Source organism: Meriones unguiculatus, chromosome 8 (assembly GCF_030254825.1).
Source record: "Meriones unguiculatus strain TT.TT164.6M chromosome 8, Bangor_MerUng_6.1, whole genome shotgun sequence".
NCBI classification, from domain to species: domain Eukaryota; kingdom Metazoa; phylum Chordata; class Mammalia; order Rodentia; family Muridae; genus Meriones; species Meriones unguiculatus.
Genome location: NC_083356.1, coordinates 908305 through 925901, shown reverse-complemented (window position 1 = coordinate 925901; position 17597 = coordinate 908305). Strand labels below are relative to the sequence as shown.

The following is a 17597-nucleotide window of genomic DNA, read 5'->3' as shown; positions in this document are numbered from 1 at the left end:
CCTTCTCACCATCGGTCAGGCTGCTGCCTCCTGAAACACATGCTCCGGGCCAGCCCTCCCTCCTGGGAGACAGGTGTGCCTTTTCTTGTGGCCTCACTGGCTCACCAGAAGGCCCACTAAGAACGCACCTACTGATCCCCTCCCCCCCAACAGGGGCTGGGACTTTGAGGCCCTTCTCTGTGGCGACACATCTCGGTAAGAACACACTTTCTGACCACAGTTACACATATCATATAAATATATTTGTCCAAACTACAGATAAGAGGTGAGGGGGTTCTTATTGCTGTGGGGCCTAGAAGGGCGAGGGGCTGGGACACCTAGGATCCCTTGTCCCCATCCCTCATAGAAGGCACAAATACATTTTGTTTTCCGCTTGAGGACATGGTGTGGGGTGGCATGAGACCATATAGGTGTCCTTAAAAATACAAAACAAACTTCAAACTTAGGACCTAAGGCCTGGGAGGGCCAGGGCGGGTGTGCGGAGCAGTGGGTAACAGAAGAACCGGTGTCGCCAAGAACTGAGAGACCGTGAGGCTGAGAGGCCATGCTGCTGCCTCCATGCAGGCCCAGAGAAAACTCAATAAACAAACTGAATAAAAGCGGGTGGGGTGCCCCAGGGGTTGGCTTTGGGCAAAGAAGGGAGTGGGATGTTTGTGTGTGTGTGTGTGTGTGCGCGCACACACTTGGGCCAGCAGTGAATAATTCTGTTCTCACAGGGCAAGCCTCCTCCAAACTGTTTCCAAAGAGTAAACCCAGCCACTGCTTTGAACACAGATCCCCGCCTGGGACTGCAGGACATGAGCTTGGGAGAGAGCAGGATGCAGGCCTGGTTTACAGGGACAGAACTTACAGAGCCCAGTGTGATTACGAAGAGGCATGAGAGCAAAGTGCATACACGTCTGAGTGTGTGTGCATGTGTGTTCGTGTGTGCATGCGCTCGTGCGTGTGTGCCTGTGTGCGCGCACTCGTGCATATGTGTGTGTGCCTGTGTGTGCGTGTGTGTGTGTGTGTGCGTGTCTACATATAGGGAGGAGTGTGGTCACTCAAAGGTGAAAGGGTCCTGGGTGCTGAAGAAGAAATGTCCGTCCATGTGGCCCTCCAGGGCATCCTTGTCACTCTCCGCAGGGAAGCGCTCCTTACAGATGGGACACTCCTTCCATGGAGGGGTGGCTGGGGCCCCAGAGCTGGCCTCCGACAGGGAGCCCACGGCAAAGCCACTGAGGAGAGAGGAGAGACGGAGAGGGTCTTTGTTTTTATTTTTGACACAGGGCCTCAAACTTGCTCTGTGCAGAGGAAGACCCCTGCACCCCTGATTCTCCCACGTTTCCCTCCCAAGGGCTCCGGATGCAGGCACAGTGCCCAGCCTCTGCTGCCTTCTTGCTGACCTCAGGGAGCAAGGCCCCTCATGTGCCGCCCTGGTCGTTCTGCCTGTAACACTGTCCCCCTGGCTCTTCAGATGCCCAGTCCCCTCTGCCCGAGTCCCTGCTGGTGTCAGTAGCGTAGCACCCATCCCCCAGCCTCCCCACCTCCTCCCCCATCTATGGCTGCTGCCTAATGAGGCTGAAAATGAGGCTGACACCGTTCTTCATCTTCCTGCTCCAGCAGTAAGAGGTGACAAGCACTGGCCTTTCCTGCCTAGCCCCTCACTCCAGGCGGAGCTGGGGCCAGAGGTACTGGTGCTCTCTCCCCAAGGCCCCACCCAGCTGAGCAGGGCAGGAGAGCCAGGCTGAAGGCACCAGCTGATACCTGCCCACCCCAGATTCCCCTCCCCAACTTCCTAGCAAGTCAGAATGAGCATCTCCAGCTTAGGCAGACAGATGCTCTGATGGTGGTCCTTCTCTCTGTGCCCATCCCTCAGGCCTTGGTCACCTTCTTCCTCCCTGAAGACCTAGGTACCTACCTGGTGTTTGGGGAGGGGGTAGGGACAAGAGAGAGGGGAAGCAGGGCAATTTGAGCTCCGTGGAAGATGATGCTAGAACACAGAAGCCAAAGGCAGGGAGAGAGAGGACGCGAAGCCACCTGGGATTTGTGGAGGGAGCTGACATTCCTGTCCGGCACACTGGTACCCTGTCCTCTTGGCTGAGCCAAGAAGGGGGACCTGGGGTAGGGCACGGCAGTTGCCCACGCACTGCCCTCCCCTGTGCCACCCTCACCTGGCCATGTCGTAGAAGGCGCTGCCCAGCTCAGGAAGCAGAAGGCTGGCTTCCTCACCCCCACTCTGCACAGCTGCCATCAGGACCGACTTCTCGTCTTCAGCTTCCTGGCACCAAAGAGACAGGGAGGATTGGCACGGTGGTCCGGGTGGGGAGGAGGAGGGTTGGTGGGGAGAGGATGGGATGGAATCTGGGAGCACTGAGGTTGCTGAGCTGGCCTGAGTGTTGGTGATTCTGTCCTTTTTTTTTGAGACTTCACTGTATAGTCTCGACTGCCCCGGAGCTATCCAGCCTGGCCTTGAACTCTGTCTGAGAGCTGGGTCTGAAGGTCTGCACTACTCTGACTAGCCCTGTCAGCAGTCTTGAAGAAAGGCTAGGCCTGCCTCCTCCAGGCCAGAGCAAGAGTCCTGTATAGTCCAGGCTTTCTGTCCCCACTGCGTATGACTCCACACGCGTGCGCATGGGCTCTCACTACTCACGGAGTCAGAGCTGCTGGCTTCCCCCGGCCCTGAGAGGTGGGGAGCAATGGGTGCTGGCTGGCTGATGACAACAAGGGAAGAGGCCTCCCGGAGCGCAGGAGAGGGGCTTGTGTCTCCACGCTCACACAAGCCATAGGATGCGAGCCTCATGTCCTCGGGGGACTCATCCTCTGAGTCTGTCAGTGCTGCGGGGCAGCCTGTGGGAGGAAGGCAGGTAGAGGAGAGAGGTCAGCCACAGGGATCTGAGCAGGAGGACTGCAGCGGGCTGGGAATGGAAGGGCAGGCCAGGCTGCTTCCAAGGGCATCACTTGGAGCTTTTCTCAGAGCTGGGGGCGGGGGAAGGTGTCATGGGATGGGGGTGCACAGACTCAGCCCAGCAGTGGCCTCCTCGTCCTCTGTGGCAGCATCCTCATTCCACTTCTCATCTGCCACCTTCTCCAGCCGGGCCTCCAGTTTCCTCATGTACTCCAGCAGTTCCTGGGGGTGGGGAAGCAAAAGGCTGAAGCCTGCAGGGTGCCTTCTGCTGCTTCCTGGGCCTTTCCCGCCCCCAGAGGACAGATGCTTTCACGGTGGGCCAGAGTCACGCAAGGCGGATCCCCTAAACTGGGAGCTCTCCACCACCCGCCTGCTTCCCCTTGTGGGTCCCTCTCCTGCTTCAGGTCAGTTTCTGAGAGGAGTCAGGGCCCCTTTTCAGCCTGTGCCCAAAAAGAAATTCTAGTTTCCGAGCGGAGAGAGTACCGCGGTGACAGAGAATGTTGAGCGCTGTGGCACCCGGCTGAACACAGGGGCCACTCACCTGTTTCTCTGCCTGCAGCTGCTCCTTTTCCTTCTGAAGCACCCGGAGGGCTGAGCGCAGCTCTGTCAGCTCTCGTTTACTTTCTGACAACTGCACCTGAGGGGAACCCAGAACCCACAATGTGCCACCAAAGACCTGGTCCAAAAGTTAAGCTATACCCTCTCTTGGTTCTTCCACAAGGCCCTTGTCGTGGCCCCCAGGGCTCAGGCCAAAGTCCTAGACTCTCCTCTCAAATGGGCCCCAGCCTCATGCTACGGGGAGGCACCTGTGTCATCCCCCCAGGTCCAGACACGTATTCTGTGAGCAGAAAGGGGCGTGGACATTCTAACCAGGAGGGCTGGGAGGCGTGCAAGGCAGTACGCAGTATTTCAGAGCAAGAGACACAGGCAGGGCCTTACACACCAGGACCCAGATTTGAACCCATGGTGGCAGGGCACCTCACCAGGCTAGAATCCTTTTCTCGGGCCAGCTCGGTCTTGAATACGTGGCTCTGGCTCCTCTCCTCCTGTACTGTCTTCTCCAGCCGGAGGATCTCCGCACTCAGCTTCAGGATCTTATCCTTCTCAGCCTAGACAGGGTACAAAGGAAGACAGGAGGGAGGTGAAGTGGCAAGGGATGCCCGTGAAATAGCGTTGCCCTCGCTGGGTCCCTTATATGTCTAGGGGCCTAAACTGTTTCTGAGCAATTTCCTTCCTTCTGATCCCCTGGAAGCAGAAATGGGCACATGGCAGGGGCAGCGCCATGACGGCACATGCTCCTGCCCCAAGCATGGAAACTAGGGAAGGGATTCCACTGATCAGGACTGGGACTCTGTGTTAGGACTGGCTCACACCTGCAAAGTAAAGAGTACCTCCAAGGATTCCATCGGCTCCTCCCTCCTCCCAGAGCACCCAGGACAGGGTGGAGTCTGAGGTAGGCAAGGGTCCCCTCTACCTCCATGCTCTGCAGCAGCCCTGCCCGCTCCTTGCTCCACTGGCACTTTTCCTCCTTCACATGCAGGCTGAGCTCCGCCAGCCGGCCGCTGACTTCAGCCACTTCCAGGCGGCTGCGGTGCAGCTCGGCGATGGTTCGGTCTCTGGCTCCCGCTGCACTAGCCAGCTCCTCCCCAAGAAGGGCAGCTTTCTGTTGGCTTGAGGCCGCAAGTTCCTGGACCCCTCGGAGCTGCTCTTTCAGGGGCTCCAGCTCAGCCTCCGGAGAAAAAGGACCAAGATTAGCTCCTTCAGGTAACCACCTGTGAAGCAGGGAGCCCTCTCTTTGGGGCTCTCTGGACCCCTAGACGTGTTTGGACTACTTGGAATGCTCCCACAGGCCTTCACTCACCGCTTTCTGCTGGGCCTGGCCCAGGGTGTCCTTCATGTGGGCCACCTTGTCCTTCAGTCGCTGGACCTGAGCAACCTGCTCTTCTTGCCGGCTCTTAGCCTCCTGCAGCTCGAGGTTTAAACGGCGGTTCTCCTCTTGGGCCATTTGTAGCTCGGCCTGATGGAATGGAAAGCGGGTGAGGACCAGGGCGGGATGAGTGTTGGGGCAGCCCAGGCAGGCTGCCTTCCTGCCCTCTGTGGTGGAAGCCTGTCACTCAGGCAACACGAGTGAAGCACCCAGCTCCTGCCCTCCCTTGTTGGTCCTCAGCTCGGAGGCCTCACTCACAGTCTGGGGTCTTATACTTTGGCACCCCACTCTGCTGTCCTACCTATCCCGTCTGGCCCCGCACGCTCAGAATATTGTGCCTCACCCAGACCTCTCCCTTCCTCTGGGTCAGTCTCTCTTCTCCCTCCCTGCATAGGCTCATACCATCTGATCCAGACTGGCCCTGGACACACACTCTTCCTCCTTCTCTGGCACCTGCATGCTGATTACAGGTGAATGCTACCTTTCCTGAGGCTCATGTCATTCCTGTCTGCTGTTGCTGGGGTTTGAACCCAGGTCCTCTGGAAGCAGTCAGTGCTCTAACAGCTGAGTCGTGGCTCAGCCCATGTGGCTGTTCTTGTGGGATGCCTGAACAGTGCTGTAACTAGCTATTTTCTAACAGGCAAAGTGCTACTCTATGCAAGTTTTTGTTGGTTTGTTTTTCCAGGCAGGGTCTCTCTGTGTAGCCCTGGCTGTCTGTTGTCCTTGAACTCACAGAGATGTGCCTGCCTCTATCTCCCGAGTGCTCTCAGTGCAGCTATGCAGCCCTGCCTGAACTCCCTGGCACTTTCCACCCCTTAAAGAGAAAGGTCCCAGGCTAGAGCTCCGCAAAGCGCTGCACGGCGCCTCAGCTGCCCACGCATGCGCCCTTGCACCTTCCTTTGTCCTAACTGAGCCCACAGTTCTGTTTGCGTTGTTTTGTACTCTGAAGACAGGGTCTTGCCATGTAGCCCAGGATACCTAGAACCAGTGCAATCTTCCTGCCTCAGCTTCTCCAGTGCTGGAATTACAGTACTATCAAACCAAAGTTAGAGAGAGGCCCAGGGTTCTGGTTTTGAAAATATTTTATTTTTTGCCTGCTCAACACTGGATCAACTACAGTCTCAGCTCTACACTTGTTCTAAATTGTTAAAAATTACTTTTAAAAGCACCTCAGCATGCACGAGGACACACTGGAGAGCACCAATTCACTGATGTGTGCTTTCAGGTTAACTCAGTCTTTGGGACCCCCCAGAAAATTTCTTTTGTTCTATCAAATTGACGAGAAAACTGCTGACTATTATCCTTTACCAGCTGGCATCTGCAAGGTGTTCAAAGTCTGAATTCCTTCTTTCCTACCTCCAACAGTCTAGGCTGCCTTGAACTCACATTCCTTCCGCCCGGCCTCTTGAGTGCTAGGACAGAATGTCATCATGCCTGGCCCTTACATCCCCCTTTTGATAGTCTTTGATAGCGTGTGTGTGCGTGTGCGCGCACATATGTATGAGCGTGTGTGTGTGAGCATATGCGTATGTGCATGTGTGTGTGTGTGCGCGCACACACATGCACAAGCCCTCGTGGAGCAGACGTTGGCCTTGAGCGTCCTCCATTGCTCTCTGCTGGCTGATGGGCTAGACTGTCTGGCCAGCATGGCCCAGGTATCCTCACGCCAGCATTAGAGGTGTGCATAGCAGCTGTTTCTAATGGAATGCGCCCGCGCCCACCTCCCTGGAACCCTGTACTAGGTGCAGCTCTGCTGTGATGTGGGCAGGCGCCGTGCTGAGGAGGGTACAGCACCTGGGGCCTCCTCTCCACGTGTGCCCTCTGTGCCAGCATTCAGGATAAACACCAGTGCACTGAGGAAGCGAACTGCAAACCCCCGTGTGTCTTACCTCGCTCTGCTCCCTGTCTGCCTGGGCCTCCTTCAGCTGTCCCACGAGCTTCTCTTGTTCCCGCGTCAAGGCCTTCACTGTGTCCCTGACCCTGTCAATACCGGACGAGAGTTGTTATTTTATTTATTATTATTATTATTTTTTGAGACAGGTTTCTCTGTGCAGCCCTGGCTGTCCTGCAACTCACTCTGTAGACCAGGCTGACCTTGAACTCGAAGGTCCCCCTGCCTCGGCCTCCCGAGTGCTGGGAGTAAAGGCGTGGGCCAGGCTTTCCTCTTTCTGTAACATACAGGCTGTTATCGCATTGCTTCCAGCCTCCACTTGATTAAGAGATGAAAATTCCATTTCCCAATGCCTGTGGGCAGCCACCACTGATCTCGCTGTAGGTCAGGAAGTGGCAGATGCAGGAGGCCACAGGCAAACGTGTGCGGGGACCTGCGCGGAGCCCGAGAAAACCTTACACAGTGAACGCTGGCTATTCTCATCATCACAGAGTATTCTTCTACCTGAGTATCAGCCAACTCAGGAGAGACCAGGTGGTAGGCTGACGAGGCGTGGTCTGTGGGCTCCCAGTCCAGATGCCTTGAGGAACACAGATGTCTTGTCCTGACCTCGGGTTAGGTCAGTAAGCAACCTCCTGAATTGCTTCACGTACTGCCCAAGACTTGGGCAGAACTTCTCTTCCCTTTACAAAGAGTTTTGTTCTTGTTGTTTTAATATTTACCAATGATGAATTAAAGTAACCTAATGATGTTCTCTGATGAACAAAAGAACTGGAGTATTGAACTTGGTAAAGGCTCCGAAGGACAGGCATGGGTGTTGATCAGTACTCACGCTGCTTGACAGAAATAACTCTGATAACTGTGTTTTCCCCCCTGTCCCTTTTTAAGAACATGGACTTTTGCCAAGTGTGGTGGTGCACGCCTTTAGTCCTGATACTCTGGGGTGGCAGATGCGGGCAGATTGCTGTGAGTTTGAGGCCAGTGTGGTTTACAAAGGGAGCCCGGGACAGCCAGGGCTACAAAGAGAAACTCTGTCTTGAAAAACAAAACAAAACAAAACAAATAAACAAACAAATAAGCAAAAGAACAGGGACTTTTTACACAGCCCAGGCTGCTCCATAATTCATGTTGTAGCCCAGGCTGCTCCATAACTTACTATGTAGCCCAGGCTGGTATAACTGGTGATCTTGTTTTTGCCCTTCCATTAAGTAGAGCTTGGCTCTGTACAATAGACACGAAGTTATAGCTGTTTGAGCGAGGCTGGCCTGAGAGCTGCTCTCTCTCATATACCCTATGTTACTCTTGACGTTAAGATTCTTTGATTTAGTCAGGCATGGTGGTGTGTGCCTTTAATCCCAACATTTGGTTAGCAAAGACAGGAAGATCTCTGTGCTGGAGACCAGCCTGGTCTACATAGTGTGGTCCAGGACAGCTAGAGTTACATAGCAAGACTCTGTTTCAACCAAAACCAAACAAACAGAAAAGATTCTGTAATTTATACCTGTTCTCAGGGGACAGATTTTCTTATACTCTTGGGGCACCAGCTCCACCATCTCTCTCGTTTTTATAGTGCTGGGTCTGAAGCCAGGGCCTTGCACACACTCAAAAGCTGCTCCTATTGCTGTGCTGTGACACTGAGCATTTCCGATAGCAAGAACAGAATCTAATTCTTTTCCTGTGCTTTAACGATGCCGTTTACTTATTTAACGCACAGTAACACATCCTTGTCTCTATGACTATACGTTATGGAGTCCAGCTATGTCTTCCCGGCTGGACCGAAGCTAGGATCATGTCTCAGTTGCCCCAGTAGCTGGGAATGGATATGGATGTGCCACACACAGCTTGCAGTAAAGAAAAGTGAAGTCTGAACTCAATCTTTCTGTCTTGTATTGACCATTCTACCCAATCTCTTCTAAATATCCCACCTCTGGTTCTGCTTAGCTTCTGCCGCTCAGTGAACGGCAACTGAGCCCTTCGAAGGCAAGGGACACGGAACAGCGTTGGCGGATGTATAAAGGCAGCAGAAGGAGACTCCGAGGGACGAGAATACGCTATGAGAGACTGTGGCGGGCCACAGTGGGCTGGGGTGTGGTCACCTGACACAGGGAAGGGGGGTGGAGGCCTCAGCCCTGGGGCGAGGTGCCATACCTGTCCAGCTCCACCTCCTTCTTCAGCACTTTGTCACTGATGGTCTGGATGTCATCCTCTAACTCCAGGATGCGGGCCACATGCTCTCCCTGCCGCTGGCTTAGGACATCCCTCTCTCCTGTCAGCTCTCCATGGGAACGGGAGAGGCCCTGGGATTAAGTTTTGCCAAGGAAGATGGAAGGTGAGGACAGACTCAGGCTTAACATTATATGACCCCACCTCTGTCCTGCCACCTTCCTTGAAAAAACTGGGTGGAGATACTGTTACCTGGGAAGATGGCACCAGGCTAGTGTTCCTAGGTTCAAAGAACTGAGTCTTACTACAAACTGTAGACATACCTCTTCTCATAGAGTTCTGTCTCGCCTGTTATCGTAAGCCTATTTCTTTGCTGCTAGGATCATCTTAAAACTCCACCGACATCTTTCCTTCCTGTTCTTTGCTGGGTGTGGGCCTCATTCCCCACCAGCCCCAACTCGCACCTTGTACTGCTCTGTGAGCGTCGAATGCTCCTGCCTGGCAGCGGCCAGAGCTGCCTCCAGCTCCTGTACTCGGCGCCTCAGCTCTGCCACCTGAGCCTCCAGCTGCAGCTTCACCCGCATCAGGTCATTCCGCTCCTGCTGGCTCTCATCCAGCTGGCTCTACACGGGCAGGAGACGGGGGTATTTGTGAGGCACCATGCCAGAGGCATCTTGGGGTGGAGAAATCGAGTCGTCATGGCCCAGCTACGGATCTTGCTTAACTGTCAGCCCTTGATTACCTTCCAGCCCAGGCCTGGCACCTCCCTCTGACAGGGCAGTGACAGAGGGTTCCTCTCCGTTTACCCTTTCTTATGGAGTCAGACAGAGTTGGGTAAGTCTGCAATGCAGTTTTACTAGCCAAACCCCCGAACTCTTCATCTCTGAGGCTTACTGAGCATAATCAAGGTAAAACAGAACACCTAGCAGTGGCCTGTCTTACTTCTCACTTAGGTATAAACATCGTCCTGTCCATTCACGTATTTATAGATTTGCCTTCCAGAAGGCAGGGGTTTGTCCAAGTCACTGAGCAGCTGTGAACTCCCAGCTGCTGAGCAGCTTTTCTCCCACCTGTCTCTCACCTTTCCTCAGGATCTTTCCAGTATCTGCCTTCAGACTTAGGGCCCTTCTCTGGCCCAGTAGAAATATTTACGTAAGGCACGTTTTTGAGTTTATGCTTTCTAGTACCCATTTTAATAAGAAAACTCTGAGGGCTGGAGAGCGTGCTTGCAGCTCTGGGAGAGGGCCGGGGTTTAGGTACTGCAGCTACACCAAGGGTTTCCCAACCACCAAAATGCCAGCTCCAGAGCATTCTACGACACTCCTGCTGGCCTCTGTGTCCACATGTACGTGCGCACGCCTGGGCTGAGGGATGGCAGTTCAGAGCACCACGGCTGGGTCAGCAAGATGGCTCACCAGATAAAGGGGCTTGTTGCCAAGCCTGGAAACCTGAGTTCGACCCTTGGAGCCTACACAGCAGAGGAGAGAGCCTACTCCACAAGTCGATGTCTGACCTCTACCTGTGTTACGGCATGTACACACTCACATATGCGCATACACACGTACCCAGAAACACATATGTAAATAAGCAAATGTTAACATACTAAGTGTTCAAAATCCAGTGTGTTATTTGTCCCTACCTGCCTGTGTTCTCTGGGGCAGCTCCCCTGTACCCTGTGGGTCTCCTGTGGGACTCAGGGCAGGCAGTGGCCCTGTGAGCAGGCTGGCTCAGGTCTAGAACCCTCAGCTGCGCTGGCCTATGAGAACGCTTCCCTGTCCTGAGTCTGTGTCTGAGGAGGCTGAGTTTCTTGAGAGCAGACCTTTGCTATCTCCCAATGAAGTGCTCAGCTGAGTTGACAGAGGGAGCACAGAGCAAGAAGGGGCCTTGCAAAGCTGTCCTTGGCACCCCCAGCCCGGGAAAGATTCTGCTGTGGCCGTCTTACCTGAAGCACAGTGGCCTTAGGGACCACTAGCAGGATGTCAGAGCCCCCGTCAGCCTCCTCCAGCGTCACCAGCTCATCCATGGGCCTTGGCTCTCGGAACTGGAAAGGGGGGCTCTGCCCACACACCCGGCCCTGGCGGCTCACGTAGCGGAACTGGTAGAGTTGGGCTCCTGGTTTGGGCAGGTAGCTGGCTGTGGGAAGAATAGCCCAGAACCCAGGATGACCTCTGGCTCCTCATTGCCCGCAGGTCCCCCTTCCCATCAGGGGAGGAAAAGTGTTACCATGTCACCTGCTGTCCAGGCCCCTGTGGCTGGTCCTTGGGATATGCTTCCTACCCCTCCCTGCCTACCCCCTGTAGACACTCACTGCCTCCTCCTCACATAGGCTCTAGCTGCCACTTACTAAGTGCCAACGTGGACCACACACTGCACCGCCAGTGTCCCCCCCACTGCACCGCCAGTGTCCCCCCCCACTGCACCGCCAGTGTCCCCGCACACTGCACCGCCAGTGTCCCCCCCACTGCACCGCCAGTGTCCCCCCCACTGCACCGCTAGTGTCCCCGCACACTGCACCGCCAGTGTCCCCCCCCACTGCACCGCCAGTGTCCCTGCACACTGCACCGCCAGTGTCCCCGCACACTGCACCGCCAGTGTCCCCCCCACTGCACCGCCAGTGTCCCCGCACACTGCACCACCAGTGTCCCCCCCCACTGCACCGCCAGTGTCCCCGCACACTGCACCGCCAGTGTCCCCCCCACTGCACCACCAGTGCCCCTGCACACTGCACCGCCAGTGCCCCTGCACACTGCACCGCCAGTGTCCCCGACCATTTTAAACCCCTGTATTACTCCTATAAGCCCTATTTTAACTCACCTGCTCAATGCCAAATAGCCTGTAAAACAGGGAACCGAGATTTGAACCCGGGTCTTTTAGACTGCTATGACCAACTTTCCTGATGTTATCACACACTTTTCCTTGTCCCATATGGGAGTTTCTCTTTTTTCTGGGTAAACAGGTGGGACTAACATCCTCGAAACCCATCTTTCTATAGTTCCTCTAAGTCCCTGAGGAAGCTAAGCCTTTGATGACTTGAACCCTGTTGGATACAGCCCATAGCGTTTTTCTTTTTTTGGAGACGGGGTCTGGCATGCTGCCCAGGCCAGCTCTAGTATCCGGGATTCAAGTCATCTTTCAGCCCCAGCCTCTGAAGTGTCTGGGGTGACACTGGAGTACCATTAGGCCTGGCAATGAAAAGTTACACGCATTCATATTTCCTTTTCCTCTGTGCTCCGTATGCCTGTCAGCCCAGCACTCCCCCCCCCCCCACTTCCTTGCTTCCCCCATCCCAGTTCTCCGCCAGTCTTTATACCTTGGAATTGAACACTGGCATGTGTGGGAGAACTGTCAGTTGTACTTTCTGGCACCGAAGACCATACAAATGTGTGATAATCCCGAATACAAGCAGCCTCCACCTGAAAGACAAAGGTACGATGATAGAAGAGTGATGGAAGTGATGGAGTGAGTGATGGAAGGGTGGAAGGGTTGACAGGACTGAGCGAATGGTACCAAGGATGCTAAGAGTCAGAGGACACTATACTATCAGGAGAGAGAATGGCTAAGAGAGAAGACCTTTATGTTTTGTTTTTGTTTTTTGGGTTTCTCTGTGTAGCCCTGGCTGTCCTGGACTTGCTTTGTAGACAGGCTGGCCTTGAACTCACAACAATCCGCCTGCCTCTGCTTCCCTGAGTGCTGGGAACACAGGCATGTGCCACCATGCCTGGTTAAAATGGTTTCTTTTTATTGTATGTGCATTGGTATCTTGTATATGTCTCTGTGAGGTATTGGAGCCCCTGGCACTGCAGTCAGACAGGTGTGAGCTGCCATGTGGGGGTCCTCTGGAAGAGCAGCCAGTGCTCTTAACCGCTGAGCCATCTCTCCAGGCCCCTGTAGATGACCTTTAGACATGGCCTCTGGCATGTGTGTCATCTTTCTCCCTATCAACCTGAGACTCTAAGGACCTAGTCACCACTCATATTCTAGCCAACCTGTGTCCCATAAGCCTGAGTCAGAACAGGGTCTAGTGATACCTTGAAAATGCCAATCCAGTCGCTGGCACTGGGCATGGTGCCTGGAGGCAGAGTGTAGTGACATTCCACCTTGGTGTTGGGGATGTACGTCCGGGCCACATTCAGGAAGTTGACCCCACCTCGGGACGGTGCCCGGCACAGTGACGACTCTTCCATTCTGTCAAGATGCCTGCTGTCCTGTGAAAGAAAGGGTTGGCAGGGCTAAGTCTTTCCACTCTGCTTCCTCCCCCAGCTTGTGTGCACAGGTCTGGCCTTCCACGCTAGCCTCCCACCCTGTCATGTTGTACCCTCACTTGTCTGATGCCTGGTCCCTTCACTGCCCCTCTAACCAAGTCTCAGCATGCCAGGCTCTGCACCTCTCAGTCTCTCCTTGGGAATGTGGAATTCCCAAGGATCTCTCAACATCCTTGGGAATTCCACATTCTCTTGGTTTCCCAATGCAATCTTCTGTACCTTCTGGCTCTGGAATTCAAAATCCAGTATGGGCCCCTGACAGTGTGGGCCCCTCTCAGTCTGAGCAGGTTTCTCTTACATACGCCTAAGCTTGCTGACCTTACTGTTCCCAGGTAAGACTCCCAAAACAATAGCTAATCTCTGATGATGATGAAGAGTCTTCAGAGAATATGGTTCTCTGCTCTCAGCACACCTGTCTGTGAGTTATCTATCCTGAGCACCTCCAAGAAAGCAGAAGAAAGCTTTGTTTCCTCCAAGAACAAGAGAAGGGGAGGATAATAGGAAAGACAGGTTCTGTCCCTCAACTTCTATTCTAGGAAGTTAAAAATTCTGGAGGTGGCAGTTGCAGGGTGGAGTGAATTATTCAGCAGGAAGGTAGTGGTGTAGGGAGATGGAATGTGGGGCCTGGAGCCAGGAAAGCTGTACCCTGAGGCAGGGGGCAGGCTAGAAACAAAGTAAGGGGCCCTGAGAAGGGAAAGCGAACATTCAATGTTGAGAAAAGGCAGATCGGTCAACAAGGAACCTTCATTTTTGCACACCTTGCTCTGAGCAGAGCTAGAAAGCTAATGGTTTGTCTCAGTGCTGGCACAGCTCTAGCAGCCCCTCCTCGCTCCGCTTGGACACAATGCTAAGTGTCTAAATCCTGCCACATGCTTGTGGTAGTGGCAGGAGTACACAGATAGGATAGAGTTGGAAGGGATGTTTTCAGTCAGTTAGGGAGAGTTAACTGGGACACACAGGGCAGGTGAGACCAGGTAATAACAATTAAGAGTACAGGACAGCCGAGCTCCATGGCACGCGCCTGTATCCCAGTGCTCAGGAGGCAGAGGCAGGTGGATCTCTGTGAGTTCGAGACCAGCCTGGTTTACAAAGGGAGTCCAGAACAGCCAAAAAAAAAAAAAAAAAAAAAAAAAAGTACAGGATTGGGGTGGGTGGGAAAGCTGGGTGGGTAAGGTGCTTGCCACAAAACCTGACAACTTGAGTTCAACCACCAGGACTCACATGGTGAGAGGAAAAAACTGACTTCTCCAAGTCATTCTCTTCTGTACCCCGAAACACACACACACACACACACACACACTGAAATAAAAAATTAAAACATAGTAGTACTAAGAGATGAATGAGTACAAAGAATGATGTACATGTTTAAAAATGTCATAATGGATCTCATTGTTAACTTAGAAAATAAAAATGAAGTAGACTTGAGTGGAAGGCTGTGAGGTAGCCTCTTCAGCCCACAAATCTGCCTCCTGTGTCAGCTGCAGCCGACCTGTCCAATCAGCCATCACCACTAATCCTGTGCACGCCCCCAAACATCACAAACCCACACCAGGCTAAGACGGTGTGGGAGGAACTTTAAAAGAAATTAGATACTCCGTGGAGACGGAAAAGGTGGGCCAGCGATGCAAAGGGAACAGATTTTTCCTTGAAAAGAGACCGGACTGAGCTACTCCAATGTATTTTTTTTTTTTTTTTTTTAAATCTCTGACAAATCCCTCATCACATTTACTCCATCTTTTCTTACAACTCTTCTGAGGGTAGAGGGAGGGTAAACCGTCTCCAAAGTTCGACAGGCAGGAACCGCACCCCCATCCCTCCTTCCCCACAAAGAAAATCCGTAACAGCTGCAAACATTCTCCACGACGGAAAGTCCTGCACCTAAAGTGTATGTAGTCAGACACCGACGTTCAACTGCTGTGTGAAGAGTGTGTGTGTGTGTGTGTGTGTGTCCTCTCACTGTAGGGCTCTTAGGTTTTGGCATTCCACAAGTTGGAAGTTTTCCCCTCAGGGATTCAGCGTGGTAAAGGCCTTCGGATCTTTGGATTTGGGTGAGACAGGGAAGAAGGTCTATGAGGGCAAAGAACTGCCTAGAAAAGATTAAGCAGCATTTCAGTCCCTTCAAGCTTCCATAAGCGGATCGAGCTTTACAGAGAAGGCCTCGCAAGAAAGCGAGGACAATACGGGGGCTACCCGCAGGGCCCCCCTTGAAAGCAACAACACCCGAAACGTGGGGGTGGCTTCTTCAGTGCGTAAAGTATTAAAACCTAAACGGTCCTGCCGGCCCCTTTCACAGTCCTCACGGATTAGCCTTTCGTAGGCTGAGAAGCCGGCTGACGACCCCGCGCAAGCCCACCCTCAGTTAGGCCAAGTTTCTTACCCCACAGACGGATCAGCTGTTCCCCTCACCTTTCACCAACAACAAAAACAGCACTCCGACTACCGGAGGGGAGGGGAAGAGTGACGCGAGCGCTTCTGGGGCGTGTGGTTCTTCTCTGACCTGACACCGCCCAGTTTTCTGCCTCCAGAACTACATGTCCCAGGAAGCTATGCGCCAGGGGCGGGGAAGAGGGCGGTGGCGGTGGTGGGCTCACTGTGGCATTCTGGGAGATGTAGTTCTCACTTCCGTGGCAGTCCAGGAGGGTGTGGCTACCAAAGGACTTCACGGCCCATGATTCCTCAAGTAAGGCCCAGCTGATCTAGTCCGGTGGTGGTTGCCGGTTAGTAGCGTGCTTAGTGGGAGGGTTGACGGCTTTAACGCGTTCTGCACAGCTGTTTTCATCGGGGCGGAACGCTTCCAGCACAGCCTTCTTGTTCTCTTTTACAAGATAGGTCGTAGTGTTATGTCCATATACAAAAAAAGAAACTTGTTTAAGGAACCCTGTCGTGTCAAGGTTATGAAACGGTAGAACTCTGCCAGGCTGGTTCCGGGCTGTGGGCTACCACCCGGCCGGTCACCATGTTGGGGATGGGAACTCACCGTGGTGGTACTGGTTATTTTTGGCTTGCTTATTTTTAGATCTTGTAAAAGTGTCACATCTTACCATTTTGTTCCATCTTGAGAAGATTTCTGTGCCAGGGAGTCTGGTAATATTCACGCACAAGCACGCGCGAACCCTGGGGTAGCTTCTGGGTCCAGGAAGAGGTGCACGGCCCCAGGTGGTGGGTGGCCAGGAGCTGTGGAATGAGAAGCACGCAGTTGAAAAGGGAACATGGCTTACTGCAGGACTTGCGCAGCTCACAAACAAGCTACTTAGAGAGGCTTGTTTGCCCAAGCCTTTTAAGTGGCTTAAATTAATTAGAGTAACAATGCAAGTGGTTGGTTGCTGTGTGTTTTATTTAGAATAGGTGAAAGAGTCCCATGGTTCTCACACCCCACATCACTTAAGGACTTGGACGGTTCTCACCGCTGTGGGCCGCCTTCAACCCTGGAAGAGGCCAAACTTCTCTTCCCTGTCTCTATATTAAAGGATTAGGTGAGGTGTAGAGGCACACACCTGCAATCCTAGCAACTGAAGAAGCTGGGGGAATCCTGGAAATTTCGATGCTGATGTGGGTTACACAGGAGACCCTGCCTCACAAATAAATAGTTACATTTTAAGGATGGCTGTCCCCTTCCTAGGTGCCTGTTTAATTATCTGCTGCAATAGTAGGTTCTGATACCTCTGCCTTTCTCATTTTTCCCCCTTTTAAGACTGAATAGGGTATTCGGTGCTGTCCTTGGGTGCCTTTCATTTGAAGATCTCCAAGCATTAAGTCACCGGGCTGCACAAGCATTAAGGTGACATGTCTGTGTCATTAGTCAGGATTTATGAGTTAGGGCACAAGCTGCTAGGTGGGGAGATGGCTCAAGGCCCTCGGGTGAGCTGAGAGGGAAGTGTGTTCTAAGACTGGAGTCGCAGATGTTAATTTTTGTCTTCCATCAGAATGAAAGTCTGTAAAATCTCAGTCTGAAGTAGCGCTAAAAATAACGACTCCATGTTTGGGGTGTGTCCAGTGTGTTTAGACAGCCATATGATGCAGGCCCTATTATCATCATTTTACATGCGACGAGAGTGAGACACGGACAGCTGAATAACTCACTCGGTTATTAAGTAAGTGGTAGAATCAGGGTTCAAGTTCCAGCAGTCAGCACACAGTATTAATGTGGTTTAAATTCTGTTGTGAGGAGCAGCGCTGTTAGTCAGGGGATAAATATTCACTGAGCTTTTATGTGCTCAGTGAAGGCACGAGGCAAGGGGAAGTAGCATCATGCAGCAAGTATGTGTCGGTTCTATGTTCCATAGATCCCACTGAAAGAATAAATACAGATACCAAAGAATATATTTGATTCGGTTAGTTTGTCAAGATGGGGACCAGGAAGAAAAGGCTTACTCTAGGATAAAGCCAAGATTCAGAAATGGGGCTGGGTGAAGGTCATCAGAGCCTAGGCAGGTACTCAAATAGCACATTAGTTTCAAATTAACAACA

The 17597-nt window shown here is 53.0% G+C and overlaps 1 protein-coding gene across 2 annotated transcripts; it reads right to left on the bottom strand.

The window, feature by feature from the left end:
- Window positions 1-220: 220 nt before the first annotated feature.
- On the bottom strand, window positions 221-15640 carry Calcoco1 (calcium binding and coiled-coil domain 1). Of its 2 annotated transcripts, none has more exons than XM_021643557.2 (15): window positions 15508-15640; window positions 12897-13073; window positions 12179-12281; window positions 10811-11001; window positions 9333-9491; window positions 8854-9002; window positions 6704-6794; window positions 4749-4904; window positions 4362-4616; window positions 3871-3996; window positions 3429-3524; window positions 3001-3109; window positions 2633-2829; window positions 2154-2260; window positions 221-1217 (listed from the first exon to the last, which is right to left on the bottom strand). In XM_021643557.2, exons 2-15 carry the CDS (start codon window positions 13050-13052, stop codon window positions 1040-1042), a joined length of 2073 nt encoding a protein of 690 aa, XP_021499232.2. In that variant the 5' UTR covers window positions 13053-13073; window positions 15508-15640; the 3' UTR covers window positions 221-1039. The 2 variants fall into 2 exon arrangements, with proteins under 2 accessions (XP_021499232.2, XP_060244475.1); XM_060388492.1 differs by having other exon boundaries at window positions 3429-3518.
- Window positions 15641-17597: the final 1957 nt, after the last annotated feature.

Excerpts from the sequence above, each read along its gene's own strand:
- Calcoco1 (XM_021643557.2), bottom strand. The coding sequence starts at position 13,052 with ATGGAAGAGTCGTCACTGTGCCGGGCACCGTCCCGAGGTGGGGTCAAC. Across the intron at positions 11,002-12,178 it reads TGCCAGTGTTCAATTCCAAG|CCAGCTACCTGCCCAAACCA; the intron begins GTATAAAGACTG and ends TTCTTCCCACAG. Across the intron at positions 3,525-3,870 it reads GAGAAAAGGATTCTAGCCTG|GTGCAGTTGTCAGAAAGTAA; the intron begins GTGAGGTGCCCT and ends GGTTCCCCTCAG.